The 19,378-nt window shown below is 45.4% G+C and overlaps 1 protein-coding gene across 10 annotated transcripts in view; it reads left to right on the top strand.

Moving 5' to 3' along the window:
* The window catches only part of mctp1a (multiple C2 domains, transmembrane 1a), a 118,596-nt gene that overhangs the window by 74,584 nt on the left and 24,634 nt on the right, over positions 1-19,378 (top strand). For 7 of the 10 annotated variants that reach the window (XR_008415568.1, XM_053870993.1, XM_053870997.1 and 4 more), the window contains 2 exons: positions 5,426-5,542; positions 13,132-13,188. Coding sequence is in view for 9 of the 10 variants with exons in the window: in XM_053870993.1 (XP_053726968.1) it covers positions 5,426-5,542; positions 13,132-13,188 (174 nt within the window). In the remaining variant the exon portion in view is untranslated. The remainder of the gene's footprint in view (positions 1-5,425; positions 5,543-13,131; positions 13,189-19,378) is intronic. The other 3 variants (XM_053870996.1, XM_053870998.1, XM_053870994.1) reach the window with 1 other exon arrangement.

The raw sequence follows: 19,378 nt of genomic DNA on the forward strand, positions 1-19,378 counted from the left end.
TGTGTGTGTGTGTGTGTGTGTGTGTTCCTTTCTGTCTTTCTAGACAGATGTTACACTTAACTTTTCCAAAGCGGCAGAGGTGGAATTTGCCTCAAAAGCGGCATCTAAACTCGCACAAGTGTGCGTCGCTGAGCTGCTCCGTGAGCTGCAGGGGGAGCGAGCGGTATGTGGGGTGGGATATTTCCAGTAACACCTCGCCACGGCCAAAGAGTCCACCTGAGGATGAGTGATTTACTGTAAAAAAGGGACATTTCTGTCGATTTCAAGGCTTCAAATGGTAAAGAAAAGTTCTTCCTCATAGGTTGATGATCTCAATTCAACAGGTTTTTACTCGTTCCTGTTGAAAAATTGATTGATTTGGCTCTTGAATATCATTCTGTTGGCTTCTTAGTGCCAGTTTGTATTTGTGTCTCCGCTCTTTCTTGAGAATATGTGGTATTATCACTAGTACGAACGTAATTCATATTGTGTTATGTTACTACACGTGTATGTTGAATATTGCTGGGCTGAGTGTTTCTTTATTAAGCCACTGTCATTGTAGTCTAGAATTGTTTGTGCAGGCGTGGTGTGAGTTGTGCTGTTGCGATCATGTCAGCGCTCACACAAGTTTGCCCACATCATTCTCAACTGTGCTCTTAAATGCTTTATTGCAATGTGTACTGTAGTCAGTGCAGTCAGTGGTTAAGTACTTGTGTTTGCTAGTATACCTGTGTTAATGAAGTGGGCAGTCGTGGGACATCATGTGTTTTATTAGTGTTTATTAGTCATTATCAGTAGCTTTGCGTCCATAAATAAAGTGAAAGTTTGCAGTTTAGCCAGTTCTGATTTTCAGTCTGGATGGTTTGAACGACCTCAGTTTGTGTGAGTGTGCACATTCTATTTCTTTGCATTCACTTGTTACTCAGTCAGAGCCTTCAGGCGTTACATTTTTACCTATACACGGCTCTAAGAAGGGCTGGGAGATGTGTGCGTATGAGAGGGATGCCACTGTCTCATGTGCCTCACACACACACTCCTCACAGACATCCGCTCATCCTGATGAATCAGCCACCATGGCAGCTTGGCCTCAGGCGTTGGCACAGTGGACAGGACCAGAGTTCCCTCCTGTCCGGCGTGATGGGTGGCGGTTGCATGTGTGTGTGTCCGTACGGGTGTGTCTGAGTGACTCCATGTTTGGGGGTTAAGCGCCTGCTTCCTCTGCACACCTGCAAGCCGAGTGTCGTTCCCTTCTATCGGCCCGTCCATCCCTGCTGCTCTTTATCTCTCCGCCCCTCCTGTTTCGCAAGGCCATTGTGGGGTTGAGCGGTGTTGGGTTCTGTTCTCTCGCTGCCGCTGCCAGCTCCCCTGACAGCGCCGTCAAGACAAGGCTGTTATTGCCCCAGGGACACGGGCTTCTGCAGCTCTTCCTCCAAACAAATTTGCTGTAACTTTATCTGCAATTGGGCCCTGAATTGGGAGCAAATACAGGCAGCTTTGTGAATCCTGGAGAAGGGCGAGGGCAGCGAGCTGGGGGTTGTTGCCGAGGCTGGGGAAATGATACCGGGCTCTTTTATGTCAGGCAAAGTAGAACTCTTATCAGGAAGAGAGCCCAGACAAGGGAGCTACTTCTAGAGGAAACTGGAGCACCTATCACCTGCTTTGCATTTAGATAAAAATTCACCCCACTGAAATAAAAAAGGGGGAGAAAAAAGGCAAAGGGAGGTACAGAAGCACCCATCAGGTGTGTGTACTGGTATGTGTCTGTGTGTGTTGGGATGGGGTTAAGACGCAACGGCGTGCCGTGGCACCCGCACCACTCCAGGTCTCTTTAAATTGCTCCTTTGACTCTTCAAAGAACCTGTCTAACTTTCAAAAGTTTGAAAATGGTGGGGTTCGTCTTTGCCCACAGCAAGGGACAGATTTGAAAGATATACTTTCACATTTTACTGCTCTCATGATTTCCGAAATGAATGAAAGTTGAAATCTAGTGGCACGGCTGACGCAGAATACAGAGTCGGAGTTTAATCACCAGAGAGAGACGTAACACAAAACACACGGCGTCTTTTTGTAGAGTGGATAGAGTGTCACCGCGCTGCTCCCGTACGAGGAAAGTGGTTTATTTTCCCTTCAAGTAAACTCATGCCTGTGCAGCACCACTTCATTTTGAAAAGTTGCGTCAAGGTGCCTGAAAGTTCGGGAAATAAAAGCTGGTATCAGGGCCTGAGCTGAACAGGACCTCCCACTTGGTCGCCGCCGTCAGCAACAGGTTCACTTGGATTCGACTCTCACCTCGTCCTCCAAACCCTCTGCAGTTCTGGAATGAAACAGAATCGTTTTATTAAGCTGTCGGGATTGTGAACTTTTGAATTTCGCTTCATTTCAAGGCTTTGTCAGTTCCAAAACATGCTTTTCAAACTCACTCTTGTCAATGAAAATCCTACTTTTTAACACCAGTGTATGTACAATGCGAGGAGGATTTTTAGAGAGTTTTGTGCAAAGCAGGGTCACTTGAATTATTTAACCCTGTTAGTGTGCCATTTAGGTTATTTGTTGTTATTAGTACTTTTTATGTTTGTTGTTGCTACTAGTGGAATTATATTTGTGTTCTAATGACAAGTAATATAATAGCTATGTGTCATTTTATGTTTGTCAAGCTCAAGTTTCTGCACTACTTTTGCCAATATTACCCTTTAGTATTTTAAAAGTTAATAAATGTATTGTACGGATGGATGAAATGAACTCATTTCTGAAGAAGTTCCGGGGCCGTCCAGCAGGGGACAGTCTAACACCACTCTATAAAGGCTGAGCGGGACCCAGCGCCTCCCCCCCTCCACCAACTTAACAGAACTTTCACTGGCTCTCTGGCAACACTTAGTGCCAGCATGGAAATTGATGTAAGAGAGATAAAGGCAAACTCTGAAATCCAAACTTCAGTTTCACTCCATTGAGACAGAGCAGGGGGAAAGTTAGCCCGGTGTGTGGTTAATGTAAGCCAAAGTACTGAATATTACCCTCCCACGGTGCTGCGGCTCTCAGCTGACAGGACATGGCTTGTGCTCCGAAACGTACGAGACGGAACCCGCAAAGTGCACGAGAGCTCGAGGAAAACATTTCTAATGCTGTTGTCGAAGGATGCTTTATTTGTTCGCGACAATCTTGAATTTCAGCAGCAGTCACACAACAAAGTCTTGTCAAACTAAATGAGTGAGCTGATTTTGTTTTGTTTGGTTTTGTTTTTCATCAAAATCGTCTGCTTTGCACGTCGACAAGAGCCTCTTTCAATTAGCAAATACGTCCAGTTCAAATGCATTTCTCAGAACTGCAGCAAATGAGTTCTTTTACAGCTAATTCTACTTCAGTAAATGTGAGCTCCGAACAGGGAAATGGATCACCTCCGGGATACGGTATTTGATGTGGGTTTTGATTTCCAGCATCCCAAAAGTTTATTACACTCATACTACTAATACAATGTTAGAATGATTTTCTGTGCAGACCACAATATCTAATCTGACCACCACTTGTATTTTTAATTGACTGTTTCTCCGCTCTATCCACAATGTTTTCGTGGAGTTTGTCTTCCTCCGCCTTCCTCTGGTCGCTGACATCCACAGCAGGTTCCTTCCCACTCGCTCTTCCCCAGGCGACTAGTCTGCTATCTGGTGTAGGGAGCGACGGGGGGTGGCCGTCCACCATCACCCTGTACTGTCGGAAAGGTCCAGGCACTGCAGGGCCCCTGTTACCCAGCCGGGGGGCACGGAGACGGGGCAGGGCCGGCCACTGCTGTGCCTAGGTGTCTGGTTCCTCCAGCTGCCAGTCAAGACTTTGCCTTCAGCTATTCCAAGTGAAAGGGGGAGGGATGAGGGGCGAAAACAGGTTAAGCACCCTCGGGCGAAATTGAAAGACCTACATTTATATAAATATGGATCGTATACGCTGCATTTCTGAGTCGACATAAACAAGACCGGCGATTTGGGCTTTCTATCGCTGAGCTTAAGAAAACATTGTGCCATTTTTGTAATTTATTAAATTGCATTTTCACGAGTATATTTTTTAAAGGACAATGTGTTGTTGTTATTGAATATTTTTACCGACATTCTACATTGTTGAGTCTCTTGAAAACCGTGTGTTTTTAGCACATGAAGACGAAGCTTCCCTGTTGGGAGAGTTGGTTGCATTTGAGAAAAATAATAACAATTTGAGCACTGAGGGAACAGACTTGCCATTGCTCATATTTAATTAATGTCTATTTTTGTTTACCAAGTGTCAGTTTGTTAATTTTACATGAAGTGACAGCTTTTTGTTAAGTTTACCAAACTTCCCAAAATGTGTGTACGTGGGTGTGTGTGGGTCCTTTTATAGCTGTACATGTGGGGACCAGCTCTTGGAACCTAACTTTTGACACATTAAAGAATTCACAATTTTACTCACTATGATGACGCTGTAGCACAAACAACATTGCAGGGAAATTATCAGCGTCTTTTCGCAAAAAACTGAACAACAATTAGACTAAAATCATCTTTAAATGAATCAGATCTTATTTTCTTATGCTGATTTTTTAATCCATGAAATTACTGTATCTTTTATCTTTCCATTAAATATTACTCAACTAACTTTATGTACTTAACACGACAACAAATGCGTTTAATTTCCACAATGATTGCTTCCATTTAACACCATTTTAGTTGAAGTATTTGGTGGATGTTATTTTCACGTGTCATTTTTGTGCATGGAAAATACACTTTTTGGAAGGAAAGAAAGTGACCGTTGTAGGAACATAATCCCCGACTCTCTTCTATTATAAATCAGGCTTCTACGGAACAAAAGAAGTTCCTACTCTTGCAAACAGCGGTGGAGTGAAAGCATTTTCTCTGGTGTCGCAGGGCGCACACAGACCTGCCAAAGTTCCTGTGAGGCTTCGGGGGAAAGGTTAATTTCCAGTTGGTACTTTACTTGTTGGTTGATGAGAGAGGAGGTGTCGGGGTGATGCTTTTGGCAGACGGGTGCAGAGGAGGTTAGAGATGAGGCATGGGAGTCTTTTGGGGATGGGGCGAGGGTATTGGAGCTTGGAGTGACAGGGTTAGGGACTTGGGGTTCAGGGTCTGTGGGGTCAGATGCTGGGGGTTTGGGGCTGAACCGTGATGTGCTACAGCTGAAGCCGCATGTGACCTCCACTCCAGGGATGATTGGCATGAGGGAAAGAGCCTGTGACGGCCGGTGCTCATTCTCAACACCACCCGTCACTTCTGCTGATGGTTGAGACATTTCCATGGGTCACAGTGGCTCAGAACACCACCTTTGTTTAAGCAAGACCTCATATTCCGGCTTTGTCCCGTAGAGGTTCTTCTACAATCACACATATGGTCACAAACCTCCCGCAGGTCAATAAAGGTCCTGAGTATGAACATTTGAAAGCCATGGTGACTTTGTTTTCTGCCGTTCTTTGCAGCTTTTTGTCCTTGTGGTATGGAACTTTGAGCTCTATATGATCCCCCTGGCGCTGCTTCTGCCGCTTGCTTGGAACTACATCCTCATCTCATCGGGGAAGGACACGAGGCAAGACGTGGTGAGTAGCGCCCAAAGCTATCTGATATCCATCCGCATGTGACGTGGCCGTGACCCTCCATTTCCGTTGTGTGGCGACAGCACTGCTCAGCTGTCCTCCACTGTCCTAATAATACAATATGTAATGGACTTGTTTGAAACTTAAGGCTCATTATTCATGTGCAGTTTGAAGATTTAACCAAAAAACAGCACATTTTGTCATTCAAATGTAAAAGTGAAATGCGAAAAAAAACCCAACTTTTTTTTTTTCTTAATCAAAAAATTCCATCAGCCCCTTGAGCTTCCTTTCCGCTGCGAGCTAACATTTCTCATTTTGGCTTCTTTGAGCCAAAGAATGGGCAGAAATAATGGGCTGTCACCTTGAGCTACGTTACACCACTTACCTGCAGGAGTATTTATTTAATTCATTTCTTTTTTTTTTTTTTATATCTCTATACCAATTAAATGATGTCAAAGCGATGTCACGGAAAACAGACGTGTTATAATCACCGCCGGGCTCAGTTTGCCAGTGAAAGCGAGAGCTGGACTGAGGAGTAAGCGTGAACAATGAAGTGATTAATTTTAATAAGTGCCATTTTTCTGAGACCAAGTTGGAAATCAGCTCTTAACCGATCCTAGATTCTCTCATGCCTTTTCCTTGTGTGTGCATTTTATGGATGAAATTGTATTTGCGACAGATATTATCATGATTTATATTTATTGTTAGTATTCTAAACAAAATCGTTTCGCCTCATATCTTGACGTGGAATTATCCCAAATGGTTGTGTCAAAGGTTTAAATCTCTGTCGAACCTTGTGCTGCATGCTTTTTTCCTGCGCACATAGCATATTTTCGAACACATTTTTTTATTTTAAGTGAAGAAAAAAAGCAGCCTCGCAGCTGCTTCTGTCAGAGAATACACGTTCTCACCTGTAGATGGCGACATTGCTTGACAGATGCGCCTATCCCGTTGTGAAGCCCAGCTTGATGACTTGTTCTCACCAGTGAATTCATCCAGCCTTAATGACTCTCCTTTTCCATGCACTTCCTAATTAAACTGAGGTTATTCCTGTAACACAGAGCGCACTTCACGTACGTATCAGCATGTACCCGCAACTCCCACTTCATGACGGATCGCTTCTTCTCTGCCCTTTTGAAAGGGACTATTGTGTCTCAAGTGCCGCAGGAATTGGCTGGAACTTTAAGACATGTTGATACTGTTGAGTGTTGTACGGCGAGCGTTTCCTGGTAAGAGACGTACTTCTTCTGCTCGCCACAAAGTTTTATTGTGCAGAAGTCGATCGGGAGGAACTGACACCGGAGCCCACATTTTTATTGGCTCCGACATCCGATCCTGCCGGACTGACTTGACTGAATCGCACGTGTTACCAAGTGATATCCATCTCCACGTTACCTCATTTAGAAGCCCATTTCTTCTGCCAATATGAGCTCGCAAAATCTGTTTCATGAGTAACTTTGTTGTTGTGATGTCGTACGACAAATGAATATATAAATAATTTAGGTTCAATGGAGGGAGGGCGAAGCAGGTACAAGGGATATTTGCCTCCCTGCGGTCCGCAGCTGGATGCGTCTGAGCTTATCATCTGTCTCCCAGAGAAAGTGAACAGAAAAGGAAGAGGAAACAGCTTTCTAATGACTTGAAGCATCATGCCAAACTGAAGTATTCTGCTGAGCTGAGCGAGGGTCAGTATCCGGAGCGCTGTGGCTTTCCAACAATCTGGGGTGAAGGTAATGCCAAAAGAATGTCTGCTGAAGATCAGAACTGGAGGGGAAAAAAATCCCTCAATTTTTGGACTTCCTAATCAAGAGAACCTTGAGTCATCACATGGCTTCAACGTGAGGACCTTTATCTTGGTTTACACACACTCCTCTGGCCTGTTTCTAGCAGCAAAACAACACTGTGGGTCTCCACGCCGCAGCCCACCACTCAGGGTCACTGCCTGTTGTGTGGTTACACGCTGCCTGGCAAACAGATCCGGGATCAGCGCTCCTTACACCTGCTCCAACCTTGACCGGTTTCTGCTTAGCAGTAGGAGCGCCCTCAGAACAGCGATTAAAAGAGCTGATGCGCCAGAGAGGTCCCTGACCTTCCTCCTTATCATGTAGCAACCTCGGCCTTTGACCCCTCACTCTTTTTTAGCTCCCCTACCTGACCTGCATGTTTTTGCGGAACCTCCGCCATTCGGGAAGAAGAAAGAGGATTTAACATGTAGCTCTTGAACTTCACCGTTTCCATTTCACATCTTTTCACAATCCGCCAGACGGCTTGGTCAGTCAGAGGACACGGCTCTGTTGAAGGAAAAAAAAAAAATAAAGAAAAAAAGAAGATCCCCTCGTGGAATGCGTGGAGATTAACAAGCCGGGAGGCATCTTAAAAAGCTATCTCTCCTTGCCCTTCTGTTGGCCTGCAGAGACCCTCGGCAGATGTTGCGAAGGTGTTGGCCTCAGCTCATCTTGGAGGGCACGCAGCAAACATGGTGATGTCTCTTTCCACCACAAGATGACGGGCAATTAGGCCCCGTCACACTGGAGGAGCTTCCTCTTTATCCAACGCTGCAGACCATTACGGAGATTCAACCATTTAATCAGCCAGACCATTAGAGAGCAGGAGACCTTAATAGTGTGGAGATGCTTCACACTTACACGCCGACTTTCCTCCTGCGGAGAGGCTGTGCTTTAAACTGTTGGCGGTCAGCTGTTTTCCAGAAGCTGGTAGGAAGCACTTGAAGGTTTGATAGCAGATTTCTGTGTTTTTTCACGGGTGGGTTTGGACCCACTCGCTGGACCTGTGTTCTGTTGGCAGGACTAGCTTCCTTGTCTGTCACCAGTATTCAATGCTGCCAGGTCCATTGGACTTCATGATATCAGTGTTTTGCTCCAACTCTGCTGTTCTTTGTGGTTAAGCTCATGTTCAACTTAGAGGATTGCTGAGCCGACAATCCAAGAGGAACCGGTGACGCACCTCCGCGGTTCATTCCGCTTTATTTCCCAGGTGCTAATAACGTCTGGTTATTTGAACCTGGAGTAATTTCTCCAAGACGAACTCATTGCCATTTTTATATATTCTATTTTCTTCCTGCTTTTGCATCTCAAACGAAGCCTGCCTCTCTCAACACTCTCAGTGTCTTGACATCTGCCCTCATTAAGAGCCATGCTCAACACAGGTAGAGAAGAGTCAATATTAGCGGAGGAAAAGAGGAAACGCTGCCTATTATGCCTCAACTTCTCCGGAAAGTCACACCTCCACTTTTCCTTCATAAAACCGCAAGAAGAAGAAGAAGAAGAGCGGGGAGACGGAGTGGGAGCTGGAGACAGGAAGAGAGAGGCACTGAGAGAGACGGAGCGTCAGAGAGAGACGGAGGCAGAGGAAAGCAGCGCTCCTCAGTGCAGAGTCAGACATGGCAGTTGGTGACAGGTGACAAAATCAAAAGGTCATGTCACTTTTAACTGGGAGCGCCTGTGCCCCGCTGATTTCCCCCGTGCCACCCCGACATCATCTCGCTCATCTCGGCTCCTCTCTGCTCCTTTCCGCTGCTCTCGCTGCCTTTCTGTCTCTGCTAAACTGGCAGATCGAATGGCAGGCTGGCAGGCAGAAAGACAGGCGACGGGCCGGATTTGAAGTGGGACGGGAGCATCGGGAGCATCAGGAACGCCACTGCAGAATCCTCCCAGCCTGCCTTTTCATCATGTTGTCGATCTCTCCTTTTTCTCCATTTGTCTGACTCCCGTCACCACTCTGAACCTTTGTGAGTGACTTTGTATCTGTGCTCTTTGCTAACAACATCAACAGCTATGGGTGTCGTCCTCGCTGCTTGTTGTCGTCGTGTTGTCTACACGGTGCATCTGCATGACTTGTTTTTCTGCTCCGACTTGGAGCAGACCATAATGTGCTGGCACGGTGAGTCCAATGAAATGAAAACAGCCCATCGATATTAACTCTACTAAAAGGAGACGGCTGCTGGGCATGACATTGTTTCCACTGATGACAGATTTTGTGCCGCTTTCATGAATATGGAGCCGCCCTTCTCACCCCATCCCCCAGTCTCCTGCAACGGTAGCACCCCAGCCACGCTTCTATCCTGCTCCCTGCTGGGTGAGCCCAGGCTGGGGCAGTGCAGATGGAAGGGCCCCCCTCTGAGGGCCACGGCTCTGACAGCTTGTGAAGGGCCCACATGGGTCAGCCACGCTCAGCCAGCAGCCCTTATCAGACACGCAGCCCTCCCTCCGACTCCAGAAAGTGTGGTGTAGGCAACACACTCCTAGACGCACACACATGGACAGTGCATACCAAGTAGGGCCTTGAGATCCCCCAGCCAGCCAGTCGGCAAAACCTCAGCAGCTGGAGAGGTTAAAACCCCCTCACGTATCAAAGAAGAAGAGCAGCAGGAGGATGGAAAGAGAGGGATTGAGCTGTTAAAAGAAAAAAGGAGGAGAAAGTATATCTTCATGTAAGATGGAATGTCTGCCTTGGCGTCAATTCCCCCTGCGGCTGTCATTGGGAAGGTTAGGAGAGGAGATAGTAGCCTGGTCAGAGAGAGAGCGAGAGAGCCAGTGGCCTACGTTGAGGAAGCGTGTAGTGGAGTGCTGAAGCTGGTTTTCTTTTTCTGTGTTTGTTCATTTCACTTTCAAGCTTCCCACGTTTTATCTCAAACTGACACTCTTCAGACGCCTCTTGTTTGGTTGGAACAAAAACCTCCACCCACTTGGAGGACCGGTTTGGACACCCCTGGATTAAAGGGTAACTTAACTTAATGGAATTTATTCAAGCACCCATTGATTATCCTCTAGAAATATTAGGGACATTCTGCAAATCAAGGTCATCGCTACGGAATCCTGCAGAAGGCAAGGAGTGCAGAATATTTGTCATTCCATCTGTGTGGCTCCACTTGTTCAACAGATGACCTTTACGATGTATCGCAAAGCAGAAATACTCTATTTGCGAAGTCCATAAAATGGCTGCTCTTCCTTTAAGTCGCCTTTGCATTCAGCGAGTTGTTCCTGTGGATTGATCAGTACCATATCACAAGTGGAAAAAACGGGATGATACAGCAGAGGTTTCGCTGGGACATGAGCCAGAGCAACACAAATACACGCCTCGTAAAGCAGGTCTTTTTTTAGGTCCGTGTCACGAAGATCAAACGGATGCATTCATACACTTCCACAGCAGTTTGAACTCTCAATGTCATTGTTTTCCCTTGTACTCGCTATGTGTATTATCACCATCTTTGTGTGAATTTATGGGGCAGAGTGTAATCTGTAAGAGTACCCTGCATCATCCCGGCATTATTTGAATAGGTCTGAATATGTTAATCCTCCGTAGATATTGAATTGACTGGAGGAGCTCTGCAGGCAACGTTGAGCTGGAGACGATCCGATCTACGGCGAGGCTTTGACGCTCCCCTCGTGTAATGATAGTGATTCAAACAACATGATAATGGAGGGATAAACAGACAAATCATATCCCGTACCAAACAGGTCTTATGAAGGAGAATGGATGAGTAAACTGAGCCAAAGGTGGAGGGACAGAAAAGGAAGGTATTTGGTATTCATAGTCAGCACTGAGGTAATTTATATCCTCCCGTAGTGAGACAGTAGCTTCAGTCTGCGCATTTAGCCGTGGCAATCTTCGGGGCAGATGACATGTACCGTGTCGTTTTATTTATTAATTTTACACTGTGTCTCTTTGCAGGAAACATGACTTCTCTCTGTAACCAGAGGCGATATAGAGGCGAGAGCAGAGCGGAGAGCAGAGGGAGACAAACGACTCTATCATTCTCTCTGTCTCTCTAGGTCATGCTTCTCCAGCTAGCTCATGCTCATTCCCTTTGTTTAAAGTTGGGAGTGTGTGCCAGCCTTGCCCTAGTAAAGCCTCCGTGTGGAGGAATCCATTATGTTTGTGTCTTGGCACGGGTGAAAGGATTTAGGAGGAACCATGATGACTTTATAAACAGTTCTCTTGTTTATCAATGCCAGCAGCCTTTCATTTTACTGTACTGCACCCACAAATTTGGTTCTGTGGCGCGGAAGTAAATTGTTCAAGTGTTCTGTGTCGCTAACGCAAACAGCGATGATCATCTGTACTCGGCGACGGGGGAATAACTAGTTGCTTTTCAGTCAGTCAGCTTCACCGAGACTTTCCATGCTTCTTCACACAAGTGACAGAGACAAGTACGGTGGTGTACAGTTGACTCTCAACTCTGCTGTTCTCAACTTCTCTTTGTTTGTACGGGAAACGGCATTTACATAAGAGGCTTATGTGAGCCCCCTCATAGTTCTCTCCCTAATTTCAATAAAAAAACAAAAAAGCATAAAAGCTATTGTCTGCTTAAAGTAATGATCTTTGGAGTCCTCAACATTTCTTTCGGGAAGGGAGTTTATGCACTGTGGTTTACATAACAATACACTTGGGGTGTCAAAGGGTTCTGTAGATTGTGTTGTGATGGCTCCTTGGAAGAAGGACTCTATTTTTTCCCTGCATTTCGGCTTATAATTCGGGCTTTAGGATCCGGCTCTTCCATAGCTACCCCTTGTTACCAGGTCTGTTAACTTATGAACTTAACTGACAGAATTTCTGTACGAGCCTATTTGCTTTTTATGTATGTGACACGGTCTTGTTGGCAAGTCAAGTGGAGACTCGAGTGTGAAGAAGCTTGGATCTCCAAGACTCTGGTTCTCCATTGGAAACCTTTATTTTTTTTTAGTTTATTTGTCGTCAGTCCAAGTGCGGGATCGAGTGGTTCCTGTCTTTTGTCATGACACTAAGAATGAGGTCACAGTATAACAAAATCAGTTTCCGTCATTCGTGTCTGATCTTTATCTTAGAAAGAAGGTGAGAAGCACCTCCATTCTGTTGGGACTTGTTGTAGAAAGGCTTCTCCTCCACGAGAGAAGCCAAGCAGGAACACCTTTAGGTAAATTCTGGCTGAAAGTGTTAAGGTTTTCTGGTTAGTGGGTCGAATTTTAATAATGAGTATTGAAAAATCCTTCCCCTTTATGCATGGAACAACCTCTGGCATTTCATCTCTACCTTTTATTGCGTTTAATGCATCACCCCTGCTGACATTCGGCGGCTCCGCTTTCATCGGTTTTGGACCAGTGAAGCACATAGTTGTGACTTTCTCTCTGCACACGCGGCAGACACGCTTCTGTCTGCTTTGAGGTTGCTCGTGAGCAGCTGGATTGATGAATTTTGGGAAACAGATTTGAGAACTGCAATAGGTCAGAGAGGTCAGAAGACAAAGGATTCTGCTGTCGCGGCTCCTCGAGCGTAGTCAAATACCTGTAGGACGACGCCACTGTCTGTGAAGTGCCTTCTGCCTTTCAGCCTCTTGCTTTCATTTCTGGCGCTGTCAGTTTTCAAAAACAAAATGCTGCTAAAATAGAATTGTGGTTGTAAACAACAGGGTAGCTTGTGGCATATTATGTTGAACCCTAGGTCGGACCCTTGCTGTCTGCCTTCTCTCCGTACTCATTAATGTACTCCTGCCAGATAGAAGCAGAACAAATCAGCATTAATGTGACTCAGTGGCGACACCACTGATGTTAACCCTGTGCTGCCCACTGTCTGAAAAGTATTCTGTTTTTTTTCAGCAAGCCATGGAGGACCTTCTGGAGGATGAAGACGAGGATTATGACAAAGATGACAAGGTAATCTTATCCCTCACACAGAAATGCACACATCAGATTGGATTTGCGACACGCATGTGAATGTCCTCCGGGGTTCGCCTCTGCCTTACAGTCCGGAAACACAAACGGACAAATGAAATGACTCCATCTTCCCCTCTCTTCCCTCCCTCCTGTCCGGTGCCTGAGGTGCACAAACTGTAGCTGAATGTGCCCTTCACATTGCTCTGTTCATCACTTCGGGTGTAACTGCGCCTTTTTCCCCCCCCTTCATATCGCACTTTGGTGGATTTACATGCTTGGGTTCTGTTTTCTAAGAACATGTGCCCGTATAAAGTGCTTAGTTAGCTATTTAGGTCCATTCACTGCGACTTTATGTCCCAGTAAAACAGCATCTGTGCTTGTCCAGACACTATCAGGTAACAACAGGTGGCTGCTTTACTGCCTCTGCTCGTTTACACTGCAGAAACTGCTACTGAAACAAATGCCACTGGATCGGACACAGTACATGTCAAATGTTCCACATGGGGACGGTAATTGAAATGCTGCAGCGGCTCTGTATCCATTTACCCTGCTGTCTGGTTTCTGATGTGGCACACCGTTTTCACTTTCATACCACAATGCGATCGGTCCTGAGGAGTTTTTAAACAAGGAGCTGACACTGATAAAGTCAGAACTTGAGCTGCCGGACTCGGTATCTCTTTACTGCCGGAGAGTAAAAGCGCTTTGACTGTATATGTGAAATTAGCGCGGCTGTTAAGTGAAGCCTTACATCCACACTCCGGCAATGGAAAGGTTAAAAGGCTTGTTTTCATGGTCTGATTTTGGAGGGAATATCTGACTTCTTTCGTCTTACTTACTTTAGCGTCGCATACAGTTTTTCGCCCGAGGTCAATCCGTGCGCTGAATATAGTCGTGTATAACCTAAACTTGCGTCACCCGCCTTCAGTTTTGAAAGGTTAAAGGTTCACAGCGGCAGTGGAAGGGTTAACAAAACACGCTCACGCCGCACATGGCTGTCAGTCAGTTTGCCAAGCGACCATTTAAATGATGAGGACATGGCGCTTCGTGAGCCTCACATTCTCTTCCGCCGAACTTTCATGGCTCTAAAGTTCCAAGGCTGAGCGGTCGAGGGGGGGAGGGAGCTGAAGAGATTCACCAGGCAACCTTGAACCTTTCCTTTTTCTATCCTCCCTTTATGTCTGTCCTCCATCACTAAGTTTCCGAACTCCCCTCCATAAAAATAAAATACAACTACAGACGTTTAAAAAGCTGCAGATTATATGGAATACATTTTCAACTTTTATATTGAAATGAGGCAAAGCAGCTTGTGTGGCCTCCGTCAGATTTGCAGCCAAACTGATTATTCCATATAAAGCCGTGCTGCGTGTGCTTGCATGGGGCTGGAAGGCTGGATAGCACATCCGCTACAAAGGCTACAATTTACCAACTCTGGCTTCATACATTTTGATCTATTGCTTTCCTCTACTGTTAGCATTTCATTTCAGCTGTGGGGTAGTTGAAAAGGGGCATTTTTCTTTTTTCTCCCGCTATATCTCTCTCCTCTCCCGCCTTCTGCCCGTCCTACATTTGTTGCTCTCCCTGCTCCCCCTCTTTCATCCTCATACATAAAGTCCGCCCTCTATCTTCCCTTTGCTCCTGCTCCAACCTGGTTAAGTGGAGAACAAATAGCATTTCAAGGCCGAACATATTTGTCTTCAGTGTTTGGTATGTTATTATTTATTTTTTATCATATCAGGTAGGTGGCACTTCTTCCGATGGGCTGAGGGACGGCGTAGGGTAAGTCCCTTTTATGTGGAAGCGCTATAGGGGGACATGAAGAGAGAGGAAAGGCCGAAAAGCAAAAAGAGGAGAAAAAGATTAATAAATGTGCCAGAGCCTCATTTTAATTGAACTTGAAGCATATGTTGCAAGAATGCACAATGCGTCCCAGATGTTTACTCTGACCGTGTGCACTGCTCTTCCCAGCGCACCACAAGGCAGCTATTAGCCGGCTAACCTTTGCTCCAGAGGCTAAATGCTGTATTACATGGCCAAAGAAGAGAGCACCTGTTTTTCATTGCATCGAAGACCCCTCGCAGGCTCTTTTCTTCTCCCTTTGGAGGGCCACATGTTTTGACTTAGATGGGGAAAAGTGTCCTTTGCATACCAGTTGTCAATGAAAGTGCAACACTGACCTGTTAATGGAGATAGTTCTGCTGTTTGTCAAGTGAGAAAAAAAGACGCGTGGACTCTCCTGAGCGACACGCTTAAGGCTGCTTAGGTCTGTCAGAAAACTCAGTAAACATTTATAAGATCATTTAACCGATCACACCTCCAACCGGAGCACAGTTATCGCTGTCCATGACAGTTCACTCTCCAGAAATAACTTGTTTTTTAGACTTCAGAGGTACAGTTCTCTTTAAAGATGAGGGCCGATTTCCAACGCCTACTTATGTCTCAATGAAAGTTCCTTTCTGACATACCCTGCTGCCTTTTAAGGTCCTGAGGAGTGTTGTGGTTCTCGACAGGAGTGTAGGGGATCTCTTAGCCCTGCCCCCAGGATGGCAGGGGATGGATTAGGAGACCTTAAGCCCTTAACAGTATCGCTAAACAGCCCCCCTTAACATTCTTTCTTAAGAGTAACAGTCCTCCAAGACTGAGGGGGCACCGTCGTCCCATCATAGGGGACCGCTACATTCACTGCAAAAGCCCTTGGGTTTCTGAAGAATTGCAGCTGTTCATACTATGACCTGAGTCGATCAAAGTGATTTTTGCAAACCAACCGTGCAAAACTATTGTTGCAATCCTTTAGGTGAACAGGAGAGTCGAACCGCAGCACATATTGTACTGACTTACGATGCCTATAATATCCCAGATAAGTGTAAAATAAAGTTAAAAATGAAAACAAACAATGCAGTTTACTGTGTATTTCCATATTGTGATGGGGAAATAATATTAGATTGACAAGTTTCCTGTCACCTCAACCTTCCATAACTCTATTTACTTGGCCATTTTAGAGATTTTCTATCTCCCAATGTAGCTGCATTAGTGAGGGGGAGGCGGTGTGAGATAACAGACATATGTTGCTGATACACCACCAGCCTCCCGACTGCAGGGGCTTCAGTGTGCAGTGTAGCCTGTGATGTTTCCTCTCACCTGAGGGCCGACTGTCCGGCTCACAGCTATCCACCTTTAGGTTTAGCGGCGGGGTGAGTGTTTGTGCGTGTAAATGTGTGTGTTGCGTGAGTCACTGGTGTGTAGTTACTCAGCTGTCTCTCAGAGAGGGGTTTACAGGAAGGAGAGGGAGAGAGTGAAAGAGTGAGGAGATTACCCTCACATGCTTGACTGGTCACTGAAGCGCTCATGCTCCGCTCAGCTAGGCTCCACTAGCCTCAGGAGGACCTGACACAGATAAGATACACACCGCAATCATGTCCTGCTCACGGGCTTACTGCTCCCTGCTCCCTCTCTCTTTCTCTGTGTTCATCTATCTGTGTCCCTCCAACACATACCTCATATTGCCTCCTGAAAAAGCTTGTCCAGCTCCTCTGTTTCTCTCTGCTCCATGCAGAGTGATAGAAATGTGCCTCTCTGTATTTCTGGCTAACCCAATAATGAATAAAGCTAATTCAGAATAGGAAAAACATATTATTGAAAGTATTGGAAAACACTTCTTAGCAATAGTGAACACCAACATTTGAACTGTGAACTGTATAAAGTACAGTGGTACCTCAGTTCTCGACCACAGTCCGTTCCAGACGGCCGTTCGAGAAGCGAATTGTTTGAAATCTGCATCGATTTTTCCCATTACAATGAAGGGAAAAAGAAATAATGCGTTCCAAGCCTTAAAATAGTCTTTTGTAGGAGTGAATGTAGAGTGTCTGCTGCAGGTGCGCTGTTCCTCTATGTGTGTGGCCACTGCATGTGGGAGGGGTTGCCGAGTGAGTGACGTCTCTCCAGAAGTGAAGAGGTGCCCGGTGCGTGTCCAGCTCTGAATGTGCGCTTCTGTGCAGTTTGGCTGTGACAAAGTCATAAACCAAGTCACGCTCTGTCCCAGACTCGCCTCATCCCTGTCCCAGCTCCAGCCCACAACAGGACATCAAACCCTGGAGTGTGCGCTCCAGCACCTCCCCTGTGACACTCTACCTCAGTCCAGTGCGGAGACAGGAAAGGTTTTACACCTCAGTATGAAGAAAAAACAGTCAGTAAATGTAGCTACCGGGACACGTCTGCATACAGAGGCTGCGTTATACACAGTAACAAAGCGCGTCGTGGTTCAGCTGATCGGTCCGCGCACGTTATGTTTTTCCGGCTTTTTTGGGGCCGTTCGAGTTCTGGATTTTCGTTCGAAATCCAAAGTAAAAAAAACTCGAAATTTTTGTTAAAACTCCGATTTGGACGTTCGAAAACCGAGGTAGCACTGTACACAACAAATATGAAGACCAACATATTAACTGTGAGAAGGAGGGAACATGAACAGACAACACTGATCTGACTCAAGGTTTCGAGCTCACGTCTTGAAATGCAGCAACAAATCCATGTGTGTTTGTTTGTGTTTAAGTGGCTCTTTTTGATTGGGTGACTGAGCGAGCTGGCCATTTCGTAAAAGAAAATATTAATGTACTTTTGATGCTCTGCTCCTCTTGGAGTCAGAGAGTTTTGATGACTGAAGAAACAAAAGTTGCCCAATCGCACCTCTCATCTGAGTCCCGTCATGTTTAAAACTGTTGCTCTGCTTCATGTGAAAGTGCCATGATGGGATGTTGAGCTCTGTGAACTTATTTCAATTGTAAATGAAGTCTCCATGCCAAACTAAATATAAATGAATAAAAGAACCTTTCAACAAATCTCTGAATTTGTGATGACACAACCCATGGAAGCCACTTTCTGAGTGGCAGATATCCTCCAAATTCGTACTGATTTTCTTTTCTTTTTTTTTTTTTTTTATCTGGTTCAACGACACATATTACCACCAAATAAGCAAAATAAAAAAGCTACCTGTCAGATTAAAAGGCTTTCAATGAACAATTGTTTAAAATGTCTAATTTTGCATGCGCTTCCTTCCCCTCAACACTGTTAGACGTCCCATCAATAACAGCTCTCTTCCTTGTCACGTTGACCAATGAAATGTGAGTGTCACGACTCACATGATGTGGATAACCATGTGATATCGTCTGAAAACAAATATGGCGCCCATGATGGCAAAGCCACGAATGCATGAGAATCTGCAAATTTACATGTCAGACGTAAAATGTAAAATGTTAGATTTAAATTTTAGTTTCCAAGTGATTCACTTTGTGGGGACCATTTCTTGTCAAGAATTCTGTCTTGTGAGGACTGTATGACTTTATTAGGACATTTGGCTGGACCCCACAAGGTTGAGCGTCAGTTTGAGGATGAAGACTTCACAATAACTGGGTCATTATAACTGGGTTTCAGTTTGGTTCAGAGTCCTGGTTAAGGTGAGCCATGTGTTTTGGATGGTTAGGTTTAGGGGGAGAGGCTGGGGGAAGGGACATGTAATTGAGAAATCTCACAAGGATAGAGATACAAGTGTGCGTGTGTTTGTGTGTGTATCTTGTATAGCTATACTAGTGAGGACCAGTTGTTGGGAACATAAATTGTGAGGACCTTTTGCTTGATCCCACAAGTTTTAGCTTCAATAAATGCATATAATATTTTGCATTGAATCTAATGTCATGCTGAAGACATTTTCACCATAACTCAGAAACAAGTTTAAAAGAATCTGAATATGGTTTATTCAATATTAAATCATGCAAAATAACAACATCACCAACCCCTGCTTTAAAACGTTGAGGTGTGTTTGTGTAAGGTCAAATGTCTGGTAATGCTTGTCATCAAATGTAGTCAATGTGCCTGAAATGGTACGTAGATGTTTCCTCATTTTCCTCTCGACTGAACAAGAAGCTGTGCGGAGCGAGACCCGGCACTCATCCTGTCAGTCCCAGTCACAGCGCGGTGCAGATCGCTCAGATAGCAGTCTGCTATAATGTAATTGGACTAAAGAGCGCACTGGGAATTATTTCAATGCTCTGCAAAAAGTGTGACTGAAATGTTGTTCTGGGAGCAGCCGATTGAGCTCGGCGGCGGGGTTGTCCTCAGGTATCGGGGGGGTTAGAGCTGCTTAGGAGAAAGGGAACCAGACACAGAGGGAGAGGAGGGAAGAGAACAAAGGTTGAACGTCTGTGTA

Source organism: Synchiropus splendidus, chromosome 7 (assembly GCF_027744825.2).
Source record: "Synchiropus splendidus isolate RoL2022-P1 chromosome 7, RoL_Sspl_1.0, whole genome shotgun sequence".
NCBI classification, from domain to species: Eukaryota; Metazoa; Chordata; class Actinopteri; order Syngnathiformes; family Callionymidae; genus Synchiropus; species Synchiropus splendidus.